At 39.5% G+C, this 23,146-nt stretch overlaps 1 protein-coding gene across 1 annotated transcript in view; it reads right to left on the bottom strand.

The window, feature by feature from the left end:
- Positions 1-649: 649 nt before the first annotated feature.
- FRMD4B (FERM domain containing 4B) overlaps positions 650-23,146 on the bottom strand; it is a 208,699-nt gene continuing 186,202 nt past the window's right edge. The window contains exons 18-23 of the mRNA XM_023200208.2: positions 19,584-19,640; positions 17,762-17,909; positions 12,961-13,080; positions 11,270-12,081; positions 6,888-7,020; positions 650-2,636 (exon numbers count right to left, since the gene is read on the bottom strand). Coding sequence (XP_023055976.1) covers positions 2,516-2,636; positions 6,888-7,020; positions 11,270-12,081; positions 12,961-13,080; positions 17,762-17,909; positions 19,584-19,640 — 1,391 coding nt within the window. The 3' untranslated portion in view covers positions 650-2,515. The remainder of the gene's footprint in view (positions 2,637-6,887; positions 7,021-11,269; positions 12,082-12,960; positions 13,081-17,761; positions 17,910-19,583; positions 19,641-23,146) is intronic.

The raw sequence follows: 23,146 nt of genomic DNA, 5'->3' as shown, positions 1-23,146 counted from the left end.
TTTTCCCCCCCCCTCTTGAGACAAGGTCTGGCTCTATTGCCTAGGCTGGAATGCAGTGACACGATCCTGGCTCGCTGCAACCTCCGCCTCCTGGGCTCAAGCCATCCTCACAGCTCAGTCTCCCAAGTAGCTGAGATTACAGGCACACATCAACATGACTGGCTAATATTTGTATTTTCATAGAGACAGGGTTTCACCATGTTGCCCAGGCTGGTCTTGAACTCTTGAGCTCAAGCAATCCTCCCACCTCGGCCTCCCAAAGTGCTGGGATTACAGGCGTAAGCCACCATGCCTGGCCCTGAGCTTCCATTTCTATACCTTCTTTCCTCTTTGGGAGCCAAGTGATACTTGCCCTTTCAAGGCATACTTGCAATTGTAATCATACCATTTCTGGAACAGAAAAATGTTATTTTATGCAAGATACATGTATGGAAATATTAAGGTCTCCCTATATTTCATTTCCACTCCCTTCTCTGCATTATGTAGAATTAAAGGATGTCAGAGAACTAATTTCTTGAATTTAGAAGACCTTTTTGCCAGTCTGTGAAATGAGTATAAATTACCTGCTACAAATAAACAACATTCCCAAGATGAAAAAACCTAAAAATTCTCATCAGTCATCCTCAGTGAGACAAACTACTGTATTTCATCAATTCTAAGGCAACTTTATTGTAAGACACAGCATTATTTTTAATGTACTATTAAGAAAAAACTGCCAATTCAAGTAGAATGTGCCGTCAATCAAAAGATGAACCCTGTTTTCAAATGTAAATATTTAAAAATGTACAACCTGGAATTAATAAAATATGGTAATACTATAACTAAAAATCCGAAATCTTGCTCAGTATGATTACTCAAAGTAGAGCACTGCGACCTGCTTCACATGAAGCCCTGACATAAATGGAAGAATACGTAAACATTTTCAGTAGCACACCTTTCGTTTATTGACCTATGTAAAAAAATAATAGGTCTTGAAAAGTCAGAACAATAAAAGAATATGCAAAAGGGTTATTTCTGTTTCTAGAAGGCTATACAAATATGCAAAAAAGGAATAAGTTATTTTTTTGCTTGTTTTTCCAGAATTTTCCCCCAAACTTCATTTCTAATTATACAAATGACTAAGGACCAGTTTAACAAATTATTTTTATGTATATATTACATGCTTTGGAATATAGATAGAAAATGTTCCAAAAAAGTTGTTCAGAAACTTTTCTATTCACAATATGAACAAGAAACTTGTATAAAAGAGGGGGGAAAGGAGCACCTTTTATGGAATTTTGAAACAAAGATGACAAAAAAGATCAAACGGGAATATGGCAATAATTTGCTTTAAAAAACAAACAAACAAAACCGTACAATAAACCATAGCTAATTAGTTCTTCCAAGGAAAGTATGAGGTAGTTTTAGCCTCATAATTAAATCCACTGCAGCTTGGAGTTTTTTGTCATTGTTGCTGTTGTTTTTTAATGTTAACCTTGTTTTTATCACTTGGTGACTTGGAACTACTTGTGGAATCCAGACTTGTTCAATTTTCTAATGTTCACCATTTTAAGGCACGCAATTCATCTAAAATGACGTGGCTTTTTTTTTTTTTTTCTGTTGTTTTGGATGCCTTCTGTATCATCTTAAAATACTTTTTCAAACTGATAATTATAAAAACTTTCCATATTAAGTCTGCCACTTCAAATGACAGCCGAGTTGGAGAATTACCAGCCAGAACAATAGCTCATCATGCAATTAGTGGAGAAAGGAAAAGGAGCTCAATGATATTGTACCTTAGAACATTCTCCAAGCAGACTTTGTCAATTATTCAGTGGGCTGCTTCATTTTCCCCAATCTGCTACCATAAATTATATTACAGGATGCTATGGTAATAAGTTTTTCCAGAACCCATTTTATGGTACTGATGAAAAACATCGCTCTTTATAATATCCTAAAAAACATTTACACTCATTCAGAACTTCATGAAAAGCCAGCTTCAAGTAATTTTCCAATACTGTCTAAATTGTCCATGTCTGTGTAGAAAGAGCATGTTATTCTTTGTCAGCTCGTGAATTCAAACTCTGTGATGTGAGCAATGACTCCGGAGCTTCTGGTTCCCCTTCTCTCATCCTGCTGAATTGTGCTCTGAGATTTCCCCTGTCTTTATTGCCATGGGACATCCTGAACGCCCTTTCATGGTTTTGAGGTTTGCCTTTAACATCTCTTATTCCCTTAAAAAGTGCTTGCTATTGATGAAGGCTTCACACTGAGTCCTCTCTTGACAGTACTTCAACATGTGGGCAGACCCTGCAGTTAGGTTAGTGCCTAGAGTTTGAAAGGCCAAATCCTCCTTCAGGGGCTTTGTGGGGCTTCGTGTGTGATTCACTGATTCACTTCCAGGGCAACTAAGTCTTCTCTTCAACCTTTGATGTCTTTAGGTTTCTAAAACAAACATCCTCTCAGAAGACGAACACGATTTGCAAGGCACACTAGTGTGAGAACGCAGTGCTTGGTCAAGAGGTCCAACTGCAGTTCAGACTAATGTTCCAGGCTTTGAATCTTCATGCCAAAAGAGTCTCTGCTCACTACTCTCCAGGCTGTCTTCCAGCCGGTTTCCATCTGTACCATCCAGTTGACTGATTTCTGTGTATTGTCTATTAAAGAAAACCAGAAAAGTTACTACTTGTGGCCATATTTTTGTCCCCACAGCACAAAGACTACTACATTTAAAGAAGTTAGTAGGAAGCACTGTTAAGAAAAATTTCCCAAAATGTAGAGATAAGGCAAAGGAGAAGGATGATTGCATGTTCTTTCAATGTCAAACTGGAACATTGTTTAACAGGCCCATAAAAAGGATTATTTAATTCTCTGGAAAGACATACCTTTGTTTAACTTGTATTTACCATTGATCAGGACCCAGATTGTATTAAGTTACATGTTAACTTATAGATTTTTGTCTCAAAGCAATACAAATAACTTGTCTAGTAAAAAAGATTATGGTTACAATTTTATTGCCCTATAGGACATTAACTGGTTTTGTATCTCATTTAGTAGTCTTTTCCAACATTCTCTCTTTCAGTGTCTTGAATTCTCTTTGAACCAGCTTTATCATTCTGCTAGTTCACTTATCAATGAGTTCAATAAATCTTTGGCCCATGTCCATTTTTATTTGTGTGACAGTTATATTTTTAACTTTTTAAAAAGTATATTGTGACAATCACATTTTAAGTATTCTTCAAATTAAGGGAATATGCTAGATGCTTTCCTCAGGGACAAAATAATACATTCAGAAGGTGGCAGGGGCATGTAGGGACATACATGATATCCCTAGGGCTTATGGGTCAGGCATAATTGGAAGTGACCCAGGAAACAGCATCACATTTAAAAATCATAGGCATATTTAGATGGCAATTCCAAGTGAGAGCATCCTATCATACAAACCATTCTGACAAGCAAAACCACATTACTGTCACGGTAGGTTAAGAGAGATTAGATAGTTAGTTGATTTCTTTTTTCTTTTACATTCCAAAGTATTTTAGTAAAGGTGATTTTTTTTTTAAGTCTTTGGAAGAAGAGCTTTGGAAATAAAGGTTTTTAGTGTTTTCATGTAACATAGAAAACAAAGGCAGATTTCATATTTTCACACATCAGTCAGTGCAAGCAAAACTCCTGCTATGCAAGAAGCAACACACAGATTAGAGGTACTGTACTTACTACAGCTGGCTACACTTAGCAAAAGAGAATTTACAACTGATCTCATTTCTGGAGACACAACCATTCTTGGGGATAGAAGCCCTTGGTTTTGCCTAGTAATAGAGTTAGATAGGAAAGGGGAAAGGGAATGGAAAATAGGAGGTGAAAGAAAAAAAGTTATTTGGAAATACAGTTTGCAGCAGTAGAGCCAAGAATTTCACTGTATTATGTACTAGGTAGCTTCAACATTTCTACTTTGGAAAGTTTATGCTAATGACAATTATGCCAATTGTACTAGAAAAAAAAATTTATTGGTAAAAATTAGTACCTTTCTATAATTTTAAGACCTGGATACTCTAGGGCAAAGGATCTTTAAATAATATACACTTTATTGTAAAAAACAACAAAACACTAATATATTGCTATGCATTTAAAATATTTGGCTTAAGGGAAAAATCTAGTTTTTCATTTTTATTCTTAAAACCTAATTCCCTCTTATTTTAAAAATCATGTTTTCATAAAAACAATTTACAGAATTTTAGAACAAATTTCTAAAGCTTTATGGATGATTGTTACTACCCTTGCCTTGTTAATAGGTTAAGTTAAATTGATCAGACTGTATCTTAAAAAGAATCCTAAATAAACAAATGGATGGGAATAAGCACTTCCATATCTCTGTGGCCGTAAGAGCAAAGTGGCAAATCTTTCTGGAAAACAAGAGCTTTAAAAAATGCACTTTTCAATTTAATCCACTAACTTTAGTTATTGGAATGTATCCTATGAAAATAATCTGGGATTCAGACACATATTTTAACAGCTGCAAAAGATGTTAAAGATGTTAAAGGACAAAGATGTTAACAGCTGCAATACTGGGCCGGGCGCCGTGTTCACTCCTGTAATCCTAGCACTTTGGGAGGCCGAGGCGGGCAGATCATGAGGTCAGGAGTTCGAGACCAGCCTGGCCAACATGGCAAAACCCCGTCTCTATTAAAAATACAAAAATTAGCCAGATATGGTGGTACGCGCCTGTAATCTCAGCTACTTGGGAGGCTCAGGCAGGAGAATCATTTGAATCTGGGTGGCAGAGGTTGCAGTGAGCCGAGATCACACCACTGCACTCCAACCTGGGCAACACAACAAGGCTCCATCTTGGGAAAGAAAAAAAGTAAAAATAGCTGCAGTACCTTAATAAGAAAAAGAAAGAAAAATCTAAAGGCCTCTCAAAAAAAAAAAAAAAAACTTCAAAAAATGAGGAGCTGCTAAGTAAATTAGGGTTCATTTCAGGGGAATATCATATTGGTCATATAAAATAAGGTTTAAAGAGTTTTAAAACACATGGGAACATGGTTATTATGTTATGATGTTAAGTTTTCTAAAACATGGAAATGTAGAATTTCATGTACAATGTAAGATATAAAACTGTATGTACAATATCATTCCATGTTAAATGGACAGAGAAAAATGGCGAAAATATGCCAAAATGTTAAGAGCTGCTATCTCTGGATGGTAGAATTATGGCTAATTTATTTCCTACTTATTTATCTCTTTATTATAAAATTTCCACCATGAGCTCATATATGCACACGCATACACAAACACACAATAGGGATTTTTAAATAGCTTCTAATTTCCTGTATGTTATGCCCCCTCTGATCCCCTATCAGGCCATCTTGGGCTGTCTGATATATATGAGCAGACTTTGTAAAAACAGATTTTCTCTAAAAATGCTTAACACTCCCTGAGTCCAATGACAGTAGTGTTAAGGATATTAGAACTGTGTAATGCACCAAAAACTGTATTATCATTTCTGAGTCAACAAAAAGGCAAGTAAAATTACACAAACATGAAAATAATTTGCAAATATATTATTAAAAAATGGTTAGAACTAAACTGAAAAGGTTCAGCTCAAATTTTAGGCCAGTCATGTTGGTTCTTGCTCCTAACTCATTTTCAAACATTATTTACAGAAGTCCAAGCTATTTGACATCTTCTGAAGTATATTTTCATTAAAATTCTATTTTGAGTATACCCTTTGTTTAGCTGAGACTATTGGCTTAAGATTTCAAGCCAAGAAAAACTCCCACTGAATGTGGAGAAAAAAAAAAATAAGGCATTTGGGGCTGAATATTTCCAATTTGCTTGTAACAGTGAGTGCCTTGATAAGAAACTGCTTAATTCTCAAATTTGCCAGCATAGAAACCTTTATAAGTTGTAGTCTGTATAAGTCTTCTGTGCCTGAAGCAATATGACTTAAAGAAATCAAAATTACACATTCTAAAAAAACAGAAAATGCCCTACTTCTTGGTACCATGGGTGTGGATTATCTTTTGTGGGAAAGTAAAAGGGATAAATGACCTCTTCAAACTTAATTCCTGTGTATAACAAGAACTTTTTAAAAAGTAATTCAGAGTCTGCAATTTAAAAAAAAATCAATTTTAACAAATTGCTCTTGTACATTTCCTCTAATGTTTACAAAGAACTACTTTTACAGACAAACAGGATAGCTGGCTGTGTCTGTTGCTTCATAACAAACATAGGATCAGATAAAAAAGGCAACAAATGTTTGAAATCCAGCCTACCAACTGTCTAAGGAACCTTGGTATGAACAGCCTTTCCTAAAGTAGAGATATTTTTCCTGCAAGGTTTCAAAAGAGACTTAAATGGACTTATCACTAATAGGATTTCAAGTACAATAATTTTTTTTAAAAAGCTTCAGATTCAGAATTCAATGTACAGACTAAAGAACAGAATGCGTTAGATGAGGGGTTAGCAAACTTTTTCTTAAAGGCCAGATATTTTTGGCTTTGGTGTCTGTGCAAGTAGTTCTTTGTAAACACTAGAGGAAATATACAAAAATTCAATGTAATACTGAAGAACAGGGTCAAATTTGAATGAGTTAGATTAGGGGTTACCAAACTTTTTCTTAAAGGCCAGACACTTTTTGGCTGTGGTGACCAGATATTTTTGGCTTTGGTGCAACTACTGAGCTCTGCCCTCATAGTGCAAAAACAGCCATAGAGAACATGTAAGTGAGTGAGTGTGGCTATTCTCCAATGAAACTTTATTTACCAAAACAGGTGGCAGCTGGATTTGGCCCACAGGCCATAGTTTGCCAACCCCTGAACTAGATTATCTGACATCTGTAAATTAGGATCTTTGAATTCTTTTGAACTGGAACAGGCTCCCAGGATTTTCAAGCACCGCCTCCTCACCTGCTTGGAGAGGGTAAAGGATTATAGACACTGCCATAGCAGCTGGTGTAAGAAGAATGTGCTGGAGTCTCATAATCCGATAGCCCTATGGTTAACTGGGTCCTCCAGTTCCCAGAAGCATTTGTAGAAGACACTGGAAATAAAAATGGAAAAAGATAAAATTAATGGAAATATTAAAAGTGAAAAATTGTTAAGGTCATTCAGATGAACACTGTAATCAGCTTTGTCAGAGTAGAGATTTAAGAGGGTTTGAAGTAACAGAGTTCCTATTCCAATTTAGTGAATTCCTGGCTATGTGACCTTAGGCAAGTAGTTTATCCTCTTTAAGCCTCAGTTTCCTCATCTATAGAGTAGGGATAATAATATTAATATATTCTGTATGGGTATGATGCCAGGATTAAAGTAATTATGAAAATCTTTAGCACTATACTTGATACAGAGTAAGCACTCAATAAATGATAACTATTAATATTATTATTGAGAATAAGATTAATTGAAAGATAAATTTGTCAATTCAAAAAATAATTTAGGTTGGGGTCAGGCACAGTGGCTCAAGCCTGTAATCCCAGCACTTTGGCAGGCCGAGGCAGGAGGACCACTTGAAGCTAAGAGTTCGAGACCAGTCTGGCCAATATGGTGAAACCCTGTCTCTACCAAAAAATACAAAAATTAGCCAGGCATGGTGGTGCATGCCTATAATCCCAGAGACTCAGGAGACTGAGACAGGAGAACTGCTTGAGCCCAGGAAGTAGAAGTTGCAGTGAACCAAGATCACACCACTATACTCCAGCCTTGGTGACAGAGTGAGACTCTGTCTCAAAATAAAAAAATAAATAAACATAATAAAAATAATTTTAGGTCAGGCTCAGTGGCAAAAGCCTGTAATCCCAACACTTTGGGAAGTCAAGTCAAAGAAGTCAAGGGAGGATCGCTTGAGTCCCTGAGTTCAAGGCCAGCCTCAGCAACATGGCAAAACCCCATCTCTGCAAAAGATACAAAAATTAGCCTGGCGTGGTGGTGCACACCTGTAGTCCCAGCTACTTGGGAAGCTGAGACGGGAGGATCACTTAAGCCTGGGAAGTCAAGGCTACAGTGAGCCATGTTTGCACCACTGTACTCCAGCCTGGGCCACCAAGCGAGATCCTATCCCCAAAAAGAAAATAATAATAATACATAAATAATTTTTAAAATAACTGAAAAGACAAGCAAGAAAACAATTCTCATATATTGTGAGAACCTTCCCATTCATGCTATGGTGTTATAAAGGTGAGATGATGATTCTGGGTTTGTCAGAGGCCTTGGAGGAAATGTGTTCCATAAGTTGACGTTTGAGACTTGACTATTCTTCAACCAAAGACAACACTGGCCACTAGCAAGATCAAGGCTATTTTTTGTCTTAAAAAAGTGTGTGTGTGGGGCGTGGAGTCGGGGAGGCGAGGTGGTAACTAGCACAGGAAGGAATTCAGGAAGAAGGGATTTAGTTCTACAGGGGAACTGAACTGGAATAAGACAAGGGCATAATTTGGGAGCAAAGCCCAACAAATGCCTCATCACTGGGTGTTTGTTGTCCTCTCTGTAAAACCAGTTCTGCTCCATGCCTAGGATGGACAAGGTAACCACAACGCCATGATGCTCGCCCAAGACTCAGAAACTAGCACTGCTCTTTTCCATTTCCTGTTTCTGGCTTCAGACCTACTTCTCTTCTCTCTCATCCCCACAAAGTGCCTGTGATCACTATGGGACAAACACATTTCAAAACTCATCTGTGGCCCTGGATGTCATGAGGTTTTGACTAACTGATGTAACACTCTCAGTTTGAGCTTCCAAGCCATTTCCGAACTGTAAATCAGAGGCTCTGAGCCTTGGTGGTTAAGATGTCAGAGCTAGGGGGCTGGGTGTGATGGCTCACGGTTGTAATCCCAGCACTTTGGGACACAGAGGTGGAAAGATCACTTGTAGCTAGGGGTTGGAGACCAGCCTGGGAAACAGAGCCCAGTCTCTACAAAAAATAAAATAAAATCAGCCAGGCATGGTGGTGCGTACTTGTAGTCCTAGCTACTTGGGAGGCTGAGGCGGGAGGATCTTGAGCCAAGGAGTTTGAGACTGAGTGAGCTATAATGGTGTCACTTCACTCCAACGTGGTTGACAGACTGAGACTCTGCCTCTTTAAAAAAGAAGAAGAAAAAAAAAAAAAAAAAGCTGGGCTAGGATAGAATCCCCACCCCACCACTTAGTAGCTTCTGGACTTGGGTTATTAAACTCTGTAGCCAGAGTTGCCTAAGCTGCAAAATTAGGATAGTAACAATAAGCATAACAATAGCAATCACTATATAGAACTGTTGCATACATTAAATAGGAGACTGCACGTAATGTGCTGAATGTGCATGGCATCTAGTAAGCTGCCAACAAATAGTAGTTGTCATTACTAAAACTGAGTCCACTGAGAGAGCCTTCAGGTGGCTGGAAGGGACTACAAAGCCAGGACTAATCTAGCAAATAACTGGAAATTCATCTCTCCATGAGAATGACGCCTGCCTGTTGTAATACATTTCTGCAGTTATAAAGTGGAGACAGAAATGAGGGGAATTCCAGAAGGGATTTCTGGGAGTACTGATTCCATTCCTGTAGTTCTTTAAAGAGTGATGCCTTTTGGTCTGTGGCGCCACATCTGGCTGTTGTCAGCAAGGCTCACACCAGGTCTGAAACAGGAAGCTTCACTTCCATCTCACCTTTACTAAGCTAACAGTCAGGAATGTTGAGGTTCCTCAGTTACACCTGCTTCCCCTGGACGCCACCCCAGTCCCGTACTGCAGTGACCGTCCACACGCATCTCAGCCCTCCTTGCTTGGTTTTTCCCTTGTAGTACTCTGCCCATCCTTCCCAGGTTTGACCTGTGAAAGTTTCTCACATCTTGAACTTTAAGAGGAAGAAAGGTGTTTTCTAGGTCAGAGCCATAAATAAGAAATAATTACAGAAGCCCTTTCATATGTTAGATGTGGTAATAGATAGGACAGCCCTAGTGGAAGTCCAAAGTCCTGCACAAATAGGAGAGAACTTGAACCCAAATAGAAATCTCCATGAAAACGCCTCTTGTCAAAAAGTATATGAAACTTTTACAGGTGTAGTTTTCATTGGACTATTATGCAATGACTCAGGAATCCTTATACTATGTCTCACTAAGGTGTCATGCTAATAAGGGAGAAGGCGAGACTCACGACCTATAGGTTTTCTGGCAGTTTGAGAATTTCTCAGAGTTTTAAATCATTTCATAGAGTTTTAAAATTGCTTAATTTTTAAACATTCTTCTGGCTGCTGACTCTGAGTTCATCGTGGCCAGGAAGTAGTTCAACACTGGGTCCTCCACATTTTGAATGTGCCTGCTCATTTGCTGAATAAATAAAACCACACACAGAGCCTCCCCTATCTTCTATTTCTCTACTTAAAGTACCTAGCACAACTGGGAGTAGGCAGGAAGTCCTCCACAAATGTTAGCAGAGTTAGGGGCCAAAAGTCAATATCAAGGCTAAAACGGAAACATCTCTAATCAAAATTATCTTTGAAAATCCCTTAAGTCAACCATAACATAGGTATATATGAATACTGAATTACAATATGCATGGCCAGGCACTGTGGCTCTTGCATGTAATCCCAACACTTTGGGAGGCCAAGGCAGGAGGGTTGCTTGAGGCCAGGAGTTTGAGACCAGACTGGGCAACATAGCAAGACCCGACCTAAGCCCTGTTTCTACCAAAAAAAAAAAAAAAAAAAGCAAATTACTTAGAACAGTGCTTAATCAATGCCAGGTCCTATCAGGATTCTTATGAGCCTTATGCAGGCACCTGAGCATTCAAAACAGTCCTTAGATGATTGAATCTTGGTGGTGAACAATGATGGATATATAATTCTAATGTTTTCTGCTTACCTGAGGGTTTATTCTTTAAAAATATCAAACCTCAATGACGTGAACACATTTAAGAGATGTGCCTGTCAATGTAAATCCTAAAAAGCTAAAGCAAGTGAAACCCTTAACACATTCCAGCTTGGGCAACAGAGCGAGACTCTGTCTCAAAAAAAAACCACCAACAACAAAAAACCTAACACAGGGCAGTACAGAGAGTACGTGCTCAATCAATATTTGCTGGATTTGAATCTACAATTTGCTTCATTAGACTCATGTGAACTCATTAGACTCATGAGTTCTTTGGAGAGCTGGAAAGAACTGTTTTTAAGTTGGAAGTTCTTATTGTGGGGTTCTACCACCGAACGGTTGCCACTCTTTTGACCTTGAGTACTGGTCTCATGATCCGTGAAGTGGTTCTGGGTGGGCAGGAAACATGATGTAAATAAAATCCAGGTGTCGCGTGTTTTTACGGTATTCTCACCTGAAGAGTAGGAGGATGCACGACTGCTTGGAGAACAAGGTACTTGCAGCCCCGCAAACCCCAGGCATCTCTGTGATCCCCTGTCTGAGTCAAAGCTGGTCTGCAGGCTGTGCCCCTGATCCTTCTGCCCAGTGGCCCGCTGGTACCAGCCACGCAAGTGCTCGGCGACTAAGGCCTTGTGGATATTTTTGGTGATGTGCTCCGATTTTGCGGCAGCCTTTCTTGGCAGCCGGAGAGTTGCATACGGGTTATGGGGTACCCGGTCGACCTCATCTTCGTGAAAGGATCTGCTGTAGTCCCTCTGGCGCTCATATCCATAGTGGGCTGAGGACCGGTAGGAAGGGTTGACGCTATACTGTCCCTCGGTGTCATTCTCATAGACATAACCACCACTGTAATAAAAGTCACACTCTGCATAGGGCGTGTACCCGGCAATGCAGTAACTGGAAGACGGTGGCTCCTGACTCTTTGAGTAGACACCATTCCTCAAGCTATCCTTTTGTGCTAGGTTGGGCATGCTTCCTGAATTTGAAGTAGAAACATTCTGTTTCTTTGACCTCCTCCGACCCCTGGTGCGAGTGTCCAGGGTCTGGGTAGTGTAATAGGGGCCTGTAACTGGTGTCACACAGTAATACTCTGTGCTTGATTGGCTTGTATAAGAAGACCCGTCATCGAGGATTTCTGTGCTGCTGCTTCTTTGGGATTTGGAGAGGGAGAAAAATGGCTTATCGCTGTCCATCTCGGAGAGCAGGTGGGACTGGGACTCCAGGCTTCCACTCCGCTGGCGGCAGTGCTGAGATGAAGATTCGGGTCTGAAAGAGGAGAAAGGCAAATTTGTCAATACCAAGAAGAAAAGGAGGACCCAAATAGGAAAAAAGAATACCATGCTGAATGAACAGCTCGTGAATTGCAATAGGACTTTGAAGGTTGCCAAAGCTGACGGCACAACAGAACCCATTTGTTCACTAAATCTATTGACTCACACGTAAATTCATTATAGTCAAAATGAGAAAAGAACCAGGTTTTGTTAGTTGCACAAGCGAAATCCTTCCTTGAGTGTAGGGAAAGACATAGATTGAGGATGCACAGTTTGCATCAGAGCCTGGAAAAAACAAAAACAAAACCAAAAAAAACCCAACGTGTCTTTGGAGGGTCCTGTCTTCCTAGAGGATATGAAGATATGGTACATTCAAGTGGAGGTCAGGGGTGTCTGGGCTGAGTCATAGCACTGCTATTTCCCAGCCGTATGAGCTCAGGCCAGATATTTAACCTCTCTGAATCTTGCTTACTCCTTTGTAAGATGATGATGAAAACAATATCTAATATCTACCTCACAGAAGGCTTGCTGTAGGGACTAAATAATCCAGTGCATATAAAACATTTAGCACAGCACTCACAAACATTTCCAAATGGTGCTATTGTTACTAACTTCATCCTCACCATTGAATAATGAATGGTAATACGTGACTGGGGAAATTAAGGTACTAAAAATCTAATGTATATTTGAACAAGTCAAATACATTTTCTTTGCCAACATATTTGAAACCATAAGTTAGCAGAAAATGTAAAACCATAAAACAAGGTCCTGCTATAGAAAGTCACTTGAAATGATTAAAAAACACAACAGAGCAAGACAGAACCTCAAAGCAAAAATCAACACAGCTAAAGCAATGAGAACGAAGCTCTCTTACTCCAAGTGGCTGCTGCTGTAGGCGTTTCGGGTAAGAACTGGCGTGGTGGGCATGCTTCGTCCTCCCTGGGGCCGCCTCTCCAGAGTTTTGTAAGGGCTGCTGTGTGTCGACAGCATTTCTCTGCGATGATAAAAAGAATTCAGGAAATGATGAGTCTCTCAGCATCTCTGGCAAACTTGTCATAAGCAGATAGGAAACTTACTAGAAGCCCAAGGAAAGGGAAAATAAGGAGAAAGATGGGAAGGGCATCTTTGTGGCTCACTAAAGCACCAGGACACTTCCTGGTATGTTCTAGATGAGTTTTAGGGGAAGCATATATGGTCTGACTTTCTGAGTCACAAATATGTAGGGAAAGAAAGGATTTTAATAAAGAGTACACTGAATAAAAAGACTCAAAGCAACTAGAGCTGTTTATGTAGGCACCTGAACATTCAAAACAGTCCTTAGATGATCAAATCTTGGTGGTGAACAGGGATGGATGTATAATTCAGTTCACTCCTTTTTTGTAAACAGTTTAGAATACTAAATAGTTATTGGCTTTGTGGGCCAGACGGTGTCCATAGCGACTACTCAACTCTGTCCTTGCAGTGCAAAAGCAGCCATGGATAATATGTAAGAGAATGGGTGTGGCCGTGTTCCAAGAAAATGACCTATGGATGCTAAATTTCATATCATTTTTACACGTCATAAAATGTTGCTTTTGATCCCCCCACCACCAGCTACCTAAAAATATAAAAACCATTCTTAGCTCATGGGCTACACAAAAACAGCAGGATGGATTTAGCCACTGGGCTGTTGTTTGCTGGTCCCTGGACTAAGAGCAACATCCTTAAATCACTATGTCTACTTCCCAGCACAGTGACAACACAATTTGAAGTTAATTTTTTCTTTTTTTTTTCTTTTGAGATGGAGTCTCGCTCTATCCCCCAGGCTGGAGTGCAGTGGCGCGATCTCGGCTCACCGCAAGCTCTGCCCCCCGGGTTCATGCCATTCTCCTGCCTCAGCCTCCTGAGTAGCTGGGACTACAGGCACCCGCCACCACACTTGGCTAATTTTTCTGTATTTTTAGTTGAGACAGGGATTCACCATGTTAGCCAGGATGGAAGTTAATTTTTTTAACTAAAAATAATTTTGATCAAATTTTACTTACTACAAAAGCAAGTCTAAGTTCATTAGAGAAAACTTTAAAAATAGATTTAAAAAAACAGATAAAAAGAAAAATTTAAATGTCTATAATCTTTTTTTAGATGGAGTCTCACTCTGTCACCCAGGCCTGAGGAGAGTGGCACGATCTTGGTTCACTGCAACCTCCAGCTCCTGGGTTCAAGTGATCCTCCCACCTCAGCTTCCCAAGTAGCTGGAATTACAGGTGTGCACCACCATGCCTGGCTAATCTTTTGTTTGTTTGTTTGTTTGTTTTTGTATTTTTAGTAGAGACGGGGTTTCACCATGTTGACCAGGCTGTTTTTGAACTCCTGACCTCAAGTAATCTGCCCCCCGCAGCCTCCCAAAGTGCTGGGATTACAGGCGCTCTGAGCCACCACCTATATAATCTGATACCTTATATATAGCCAGTCAACACTAAATGTTTACAGATTATTTTTCCTAAGCACATAAACTTATAAGCATGTATCTATATATAAACATACGTATTTATTTTTTAACAAGAAAACATGAGATTTACTATATATTCTTTTTCAACACTCATTTTTTAAAAAGTTAAGTTGTATCTAACATTTTATGTTGCTTAATATTTGTCTACAGTGTTATTTTAATGACTGCATAGCATTTTATTGTATGGATTTACCATACTTTGTTTAAATAATCCACTAGTTGAACATGTACTTTGTTTTCAATTTGCCATTAGTGTAGCAAGGTTATAATGAGCATTCTACATGTAGTTAGTCGATTCAGTAGTAAAATTCCTAAGTGAAATTGCTGGATCAAAGAGCAAGTCCATCGTAAGTGACTGGAGATGTGGGTATAATAATTTTTAAGACAATGATTCCCAGCTATAATTCTTCCTTTTGCTGAAATAGCTTTGTTTTCCATAAGAAGCTCACTTGTCTCATGTTATCCAACAGGACTTTCTGCAGTGATGAAAATGTCCTGTGTCTGTTCTGACCAATATGATAGCCACCAGCCACATGTGGCTGCTGAGCATTTGAATTGTGGCTAGCATGACTGAGGAACCAAATTTTAAATTTTATTTACTTTTAATTAAACTGGCTAGCACAGCTGTAGCTCCTTGGATCTCTTACCATTTCAGGCAAAAGTTCCTAAATGCTAATCCACAAACTGGGCTGATATGTGATAAAGTCTTCACTGGCCTTTAACAAATTAGAAATATAATAATGTGACCGGGTGCGGTGGTTCACACCTGTAATCACAGCACTTTGGGAGGCCGACGTGGGCGGATCATGAGGTCAGGAGATCAAGACCATCGTGGCTAATACAGTGAAACATCGTCTCTACTAAAAATACAAAAAAATTAGCCGGGCGTGGTGGCGGGCACCTGTAGTCCCAGCTACTCGGGAGCCAGAGGCAGGAGAATGGCATGAACCTGGGAGGAGGAGCTTGCAGTGAGCTGAGATCGCACCACTGCACTCCAGCTTGGGCGGCTGAGTGAGACTCCATCTCAAAAAATAAAATAAAATAAATAAAATAAAATAAAATAAAATAAAAGTAAAATAAAATAAAACAAAATAAAATAAAATAGAAACATAACAATGTGTAGGTTATATTTTCATAAGTCACAATTTATCCAACTTGAATAATCTAATAATCTACCTTGATTTTGAGAATAATTTCCTTTATTTAAATTTTTTTGATTTTTATTTCTGGCCCTTGTAGAGCAAATACTTCCCATCTTTGCTGAGATGCGGTATAACACATTCAGTGAAATCAGATCGCAAGCTTTGGATCCTGCCAAGTTCTAGGCTACCTAGGTTCAAACCTTGATTCCCATGTTTACTAGCTGATGAACCCAAAGAAGTTATTCATGGTCTCTGGCCCTCAGTGTGCTTATCTGTAAAGGGTAATGACAGTAGTAACACTATCAGGGTTGTCGTGAAGTTTAAATTCATTAATAAATTACCTAGGAAAAACATAAACAGTATCTAGGACACAGTAAGTACTCAATAGTGGCCAGGCGCAGTGACCTATGCCTGTAATCCTAGCACTTTGCAAGGCCGAAGTGGGCGGATCACCTGGGGTCAGGAGTTCAAGACCAGCCTGGCCAACATGATGAAACTCTATCTCTACTAAAAATACAAAAATTAGCCAGGTGTGGTGGTGGGCGTCTGAGTCCCAGCTACTTGGGGGGCTGAGGGGGAAGAATCGCTTGAACCTGAAAGGCGAAGGTTGCAGTGAGCCAAGATGGCGCCACTGCATTTCAGCCTGGGTGACAGAGTGAGACACTGTCTCGGAAAAAAAAAAAAAAAAAAAGTAAGTGCTCAATAGAAATGTTATATGAAGTTAATATAAAATGAAACTAACATTACATTAAGTGAAATGTTAACTTCATTTGATTAGTATTACTACAACAATGATAGTGAATATATTTTTGATATAAAAATGTCATTTCTTTCATGGATTCATGGTGCTATTTGTTTGAACGTTTCTTTTGTTTTCTTTTTATTTTCTTTTTTTTTCTGAGACAGCATCTTGCTCTGTTGCCCAGACTAGGGTGCAGTGACACGATCATAGTTCACTTCAATTGTGAAATCCTGGGCTCAAGCAATCCTCCTGCTTCAGTCTCCCAAGTATGCAACACCATGTCTGGCTAATTGAAAAAAAAAATTTTGGGCTGGGCACAGTGGCTCATGCCTGTAATCCCAGCACTTTGGGAGACTGAGGTGGTTGGATCAGCTGAGGTCAGGAGTTCAAGACCAGCCTGGCCAACATGGTGAGACCCTGTCTCTACTAAAAATATAAAAATTAGCCAGGTGTGGTGGCACGTGCCTGTAATCCCAGTTACTTGAGAGGCTGAGGTGGGAGAATTGCTTGAACCCAGGAGGCAAGGTTGTAGTGAGCTGAGATTACACCACTGCATTCCAGCCTGAGTGACACAAAGAGACTCTCTCTATAAAATTTGTAGAGATAGGGCTTCATTAGGTTGCCCAGACTGGTCTCCAACTCTTGAGCTCAAGTGATCCTCCCAACCTTGGCCTCCTAAAAGTGCTGGGATTATAGGTATGAGCTACCACACTCAATCTGTTGGAAAATTTCTTTTTAGGCAAAGCAAACAGCTGGTAACTGTTTGTTTTTTAAGGATTGATCCATACAACCAAATTCTGGGAACCACTGGTCTGTCATGTTTCTAAAACCTGGTCTCACTGCCCTGATATTTACCTGAGATATCTGGGAAAATGCTTGGATTATCTATTTTACAGATTATGAGTTTAAGTTCCATGTGTATTTGCAGGACTGCAAATCAGTCCTGCTACTTGGTTTGGCAGAGTGGACTTTAGTGACAATTTCCTTAGACCAGTGACTATGAAACTGAACTGTGGACAGTATGTCCAAATCCAGATGATAATTAATGTCCCTATAAGTTCACATAGATCAAATAGACTTTAAAGTCAAGGAAATGGTCGAATGCATTTTAAAAGACTTATTAAAAACATTTTCATTTGCTGTGAACAACAAATAACTGGGTTAGTTTCTATGCCCTAGTTTTACAAGATAACATCTTTTGGAAGAATAAATAAAAACATGTAAAAATGTATCAACCATACATTGCATTTTGGAGGAAAAATGTCCTAGCTGTGAGGCATTAACTGACGATACGACCCCTCACCTGGACTGCCTGGTATCCACAAACTGTTCATTGATGGACGACTTTCTGAAATGGGTTCGCTCAATACCAAGAGACTTGGGGGGAAGAATTCTTGGAGAATGAGGTACTGAACTTGATCGCTGCCCAGCAAGAGTGAAGGCGTCACTGGCTATAATAAGTAAATGGGTGAATGAAAAAATAAGTAGGCCAATTAACAGGTAAATAAATAAATAAATATCTTGCCAACATCTCAAAAAAGAAATTGGAAGATTTAGTGAACAAAGCGTCCTTCCAAAGATGATATTTTTAGAAGATCATAACTTTCAAGAAGTTAATTTTTATATTTTATACACCAGAAAAAATGAAATTACTGAACAGTCTTCTGGGACCCGAACCATCTTTTGCCAAATTCAACAGGTGTCACTCTGAGTAAGTAAAGCACTCAAGGGGAATGGGTAATACCGCAGCTTTTAAAAAGCTATGTTAAAGAAAACTTCCAGTGTGAACCAAGGGGAAGTTGGCCTGGATCATTTTTGTTCACCTTTACTTTTAAAGTTTTCAGGCCTCTTTGGCCAAAGGCTTATCCTGTCATTGAAAGTAAGGAAACTGATTTACGCTGCATCATTAGAGGCTTGTTATGTTTCCCACTGATATTTACATTTTCAAAGAGGGATGGCAAACATGACCAAACATCAGCTCATAGGAAAAATTCTGCAGTGGTGAAATTTTATGCACCATAAAACTTGGGGAAGATAAAGCGGTGTGGGGGTGGTTTCCTGGAATTCAAGTCATACCACAACTCAATCATGATTAAGTACAAGAGATGACAAAGAAATACTCTATTAGTTGATAGTAAACCCATTCTATAATGAACTGTATTAAACAGCTGGGCACGGTGGCTCATGCCTGTAATCCCAGCACTTTGGGAGGCCGAGGCAGGTGGATCACCTGAGGTCAGGAGTTCGAGACTAGCCTGACCAACATGGTGAAACCCCATCTCTACTAAAAATACAAAAATTAGCCAGGCGTGGTGGCTAACGCCTATAATCCCAGCTACTAGGGGGGCTGAGGCAGGAGAATTGCTTGAACCCGGGAGGCGGAGGTTGCAGTGAGCTGAGGTCGCGCCATTGCACTCTAGCCTGGGCAACAAGAGCGAAACTCCATCTCAAAAAACAAAACAAAACAAACAAACAAACAAACAAACAAAAAACAAAAAAGAAAGAAAGAAAAGAAAAGAAAAGAAATATACTGAACAAATACAGGCCATTACAATCAATACAGCCTGCCCCTATGAAACAACAAAATGACAGGTAGCCCAATGTCTAACTGTGCCTTTCTTCCTAAGTATAATAAACTTTCCTTTATCTAGAATATGAAAGTTTATTTCATATTGTGATGAATATAGTGATAAAGTGTACAATCTAATATCCTGGTTTTGATATGGGACTCCAGATACATAAGATGTCACCATTGGGAAAAGCTGGGTGAAGGAGTCTTTCTATTAATCATGCAGCTTCCATGAGTCTATGATTACTTCAAAATAAAAAGTTAAGAAACACTTTAGAGAGCCTTGAAGTCCTTACTGAGAGACTTAGATACTCCTGTGAGGGCATTCTGATTTCCTGAGGTCATGTGATTTTTGTGGTCCTGTTATTAATACTGAGTTAACCTGAGTAGGTGTTAATCATACACTTCCTTTCCCAATCATTTTGCATAAATGTAAGTTAGTTTATTCTACTTCTTCTCAAAAGAAAAACAAATAGGCCTTACTTGACTAAGAAAATTATCTTAATTATTTCAGAATATCTCACATTGTTAAACCAAAAAAGGAAGAGCCACTTACGATCATCAAAGGTGGTGGTGTCAGACAAAGAGCTACTCTCTGAGGGGATTATGTCTTCTGTGAACAAAAATAACTGCCTTCAGTTCCATTGTGCATTTATACAATTAGAGGGGGCTTAGAGAAACAATTTTCAATGGAGTGCATTTTATTTTCATTTCAATAAATGTAATTAGTTACAGTGCATTAAGAATAATTAACTACCGTAGTAAGAATTGACCCATATACTAACAAAAATCAAAACATTTTACATATGGTACAAATATTACATTAGATTATTTCTTAAAATGGAACAGACTTCAAGGGAGTGCTGGTTTTAAACTAGTTTTCAGTGTTTCTTCTACACTGGAAGAAAACTTTGCCTACATATTTAGTGCTTACGACCAACAAACTGGAAAGAAAAATCATGCCATTCTTATCATAAAGGCTAAATGTTAAATAAAACACATTTGAATCCTCATTTCAGAATCTACTCTTAATATAACTTGGCTTTTGACCCCTCCCTGAAAGAAAGGACTTTTCTTTTTTTTTTTTTTTTCTTGTTTGTTTTTAGGACAGGGTCTCATTCTGTTGCCCAGGCTGGAGTGCAATGGTGCGATCATGGCTCACTGCAGCCTGAATCTCCTGCGCTTAAGCAATCCTTCCACCTCAGCCTTCTGAGTAGCTGAAATTACAGGTACACAGCACCACTCTTGGCTAATTTTTTGGATTTTTAGTAAAGATAGGGTATCACCATTTGGCCAGGCTGGTCTTGAACTCCTGGGCTCAAGCGATCTGCCTGCCTAGGCCTCCCAAAGTACTGGGATTAAAGGTGTGAATCACTATGACTGGCCAAGCTTTTCAACAGGTTTCTCAACAGTGGCACTACTGACATTTTGAACTGGATAATCCTCTGTCCTGGGGAGCTGTCCTGTGCATTATAGGATTTCCAGCCTCCCTGGTTGAGAACCGCTGAATTAGGTTTAAGTCTTGGTTTTGCCATTTATCGACTATGAGACTTTGGGCAAATTAATCTGTATCACCTGGCTCAACCCCACAATGGGGATAACAGCAGTACCTATCACGTGGTGCTGGGGTGAGGCGTTAGAATAACGGATGTAAAGCCCCTAGCCCAGCTCCCATTACATGGCAAATGCTCAGTAAATGTTAGCTAGACTTAAATCTTTAGTTACCTAGACACTGCGTTCTGGTTGGCAATGGCCATAACACTCTGACTATTGCTGGTATCCATCAAATGTTAAAGAACATGGCCGCGTGCGGTGACTCACAGCTGTAATCTCAGCACTTCAAGAGGCCGAGGTTGGCAGATGCCTGGAGGTCAGGAATTTGAGACCTGGCCAACACAGTGAAACACTGTCTCTACTAAAAATACAAAAATTAGCCAAGCATGGTGGTGCATGCCTGTAACCCCAGCTATTTGGGAGGCTGAGGCAGAAGAACTGCTTGAACCTGGGAGGCAGAGGTTGCAGTGAGCCAAGATCATGCCACTGCACTCCAACCTGGGCAGCAGAGAGAGCTCTGTCTCAAAAGAAAACAAAACAAAACAAAACAAAAAACAAACAAACAAAACCCACAAACATATTCAGTAAATATAAGTATCTCAGATGCATTGATCTGCATTTGCAAATCATTCCATATTCAGTTGAGTGCTTTGGCACAAATTTCTAGGCAAATATAATCCTTCAATGTAAATTTCAAAACCATTATGAAGGGAAGCTCTCCAACCAATCTCTAATGTTAAGCTGTATCAGAGACAAGTGAACTCTATTAGACACACAGTGGAGCTTGAAGGCAAGGTGCCAGTATAGTCAGCTGTCAGGCATACTTTCACTGTAAAGGAGACCATTTGAATTTTGCACAGTTTGAGGATGAATGGGCCATAGCAAATGGTCATGAAGTTAAGCACAATGCTAATAACCCATATCTGTAGGTCCAGAAATTAACCACCCCCAAGGAAACCTGGATTTCACGTTCAGTCAAAGCTACTCTACATTCTCCAGCTGTAGTGGACTAACACTTGTGTGTTGATGCTGTACATTCCCTTTCCAAAAGCAACGTCTGCTTTGTAAATCATATGCTCTACACCCAAGTATATTCTAAACTCACTTACCTTATTTAATCAAATCTAAGATATATATTTTAAGTACCAGTAAAAAATAAATTAATTGAAAAAGTACTGCCAAGTATGATTGTAACACACCATCTAGTGTGTTAAGAACTATCCCAAGACTGGGCGTGGTGGCTCACACCTGCAATCCCAGCACTTTGGGAGGCTGAGGCAGGAGGATTGCTTGAGCTCAGGAGTTTGAGACCAGCCCGGGCAACACAGTGAATCCCCATGTCTACAAAACATTAGCCGGGCATGGTGGTGTACGCCTATAGTCCCAGCTACTAGGGAGGCTGAGGTAGGAGGATCACTGGAGCCCAGGAAGTCGAGGCTGCAGTGAGGTTTGATGGTAGCACTGCACTCCAGCTTGGGCCACAGAGAGAGATTCTGTCTCAAAAACAAAAACAAACAAAAAAAACCCCACAAAACTATCCCAATTTCATAGATGTTAAAATGTAAAGAAAAAAACTCTTAGAATCAAAAAAATACAATCATATTTCAATCACCAGGCTGAAAACCATGCCAATAAACATGTAAGGTCAATTGGACTTTAAATCTACCTGGGATTTCTCAGTTTACTTTTTTTTCTGAAAATGAAAGTCATAAATACATAATGTTGAGAACTTGGAAAATACAGAAGAACATTAAGAAGAAAATTAAGTTACTTGAAATTTCACAACTATTAGTATTTTGAAATATTTATTGGCCAGTCTTTGTGTGTGCAGGTTTCTATAAAATTGGGATCATGTTGTGGTAACAATTTTATATCTGGTTTTTCTGCATTTCATGTTATATCATGACCATTTGCCTGTATCTTTATTTTTTAATTATGTTTACTTTTCTTTTTTCTTTTTTCTATTTTTTTTAGACAGGGTCTTGCCCTGTCACCCAGACTGGAGTGCAGTGGTGCAGTCATAGCTCACTGCAGCCTCGACTGCCTGGGCTCAAATGATCCTCCCATTTCAGCCTCCCCTGTGGCTGGGACTACAGGTGTGCACCACCATGCCTGGCTAATTTTTAAAATATTTTTTGAAGAGATAGGGTTTCACCATGCTTCCCAGAGCGGTCTCAAAATCCTTAGCTCAAGTGATCTGCTCACCTAAGCCTCCCAAAGTGCTGGGATTATAGGTGTGGGGTGCTGTGCCCGTGCTGCCCATATCTTTAAATAGCCTTCATAAATTACAGAAATTTTTAATCAAGTTTACATACTTACAAAACTGAAATTCCAAACAATTTTTATCCTAAGAAACTTAGTTTTGTCAGGCACAGTGGCTCATGCCTGTAATCCCAGCACTTTGGGAGGCCGAGGAGGGTGGATCACCTGAGATCAGGAGTTTGAGACCAGCCTGACCAAGATAGAGAAACCCCGTCTCTACCAAAAATACAAAATTAGCTGAGTGTGGTGGTGCATGCTTATAACCCCAGCTACTTGGGAGGCTGAGGCAGGACAATCACTTGA

Source organism: Piliocolobus tephrosceles, chromosome 2 (genome assembly GCF_002776525.5).
Source record: "Piliocolobus tephrosceles isolate RC106 chromosome 2, ASM277652v3, whole genome shotgun sequence".
NCBI lineage: Eukaryota > Metazoa > Chordata > Mammalia > Primates > Cercopithecidae > Piliocolobus > Piliocolobus tephrosceles.
This window is presented reverse-complemented; position numbering and strand designations above follow the sequence as displayed.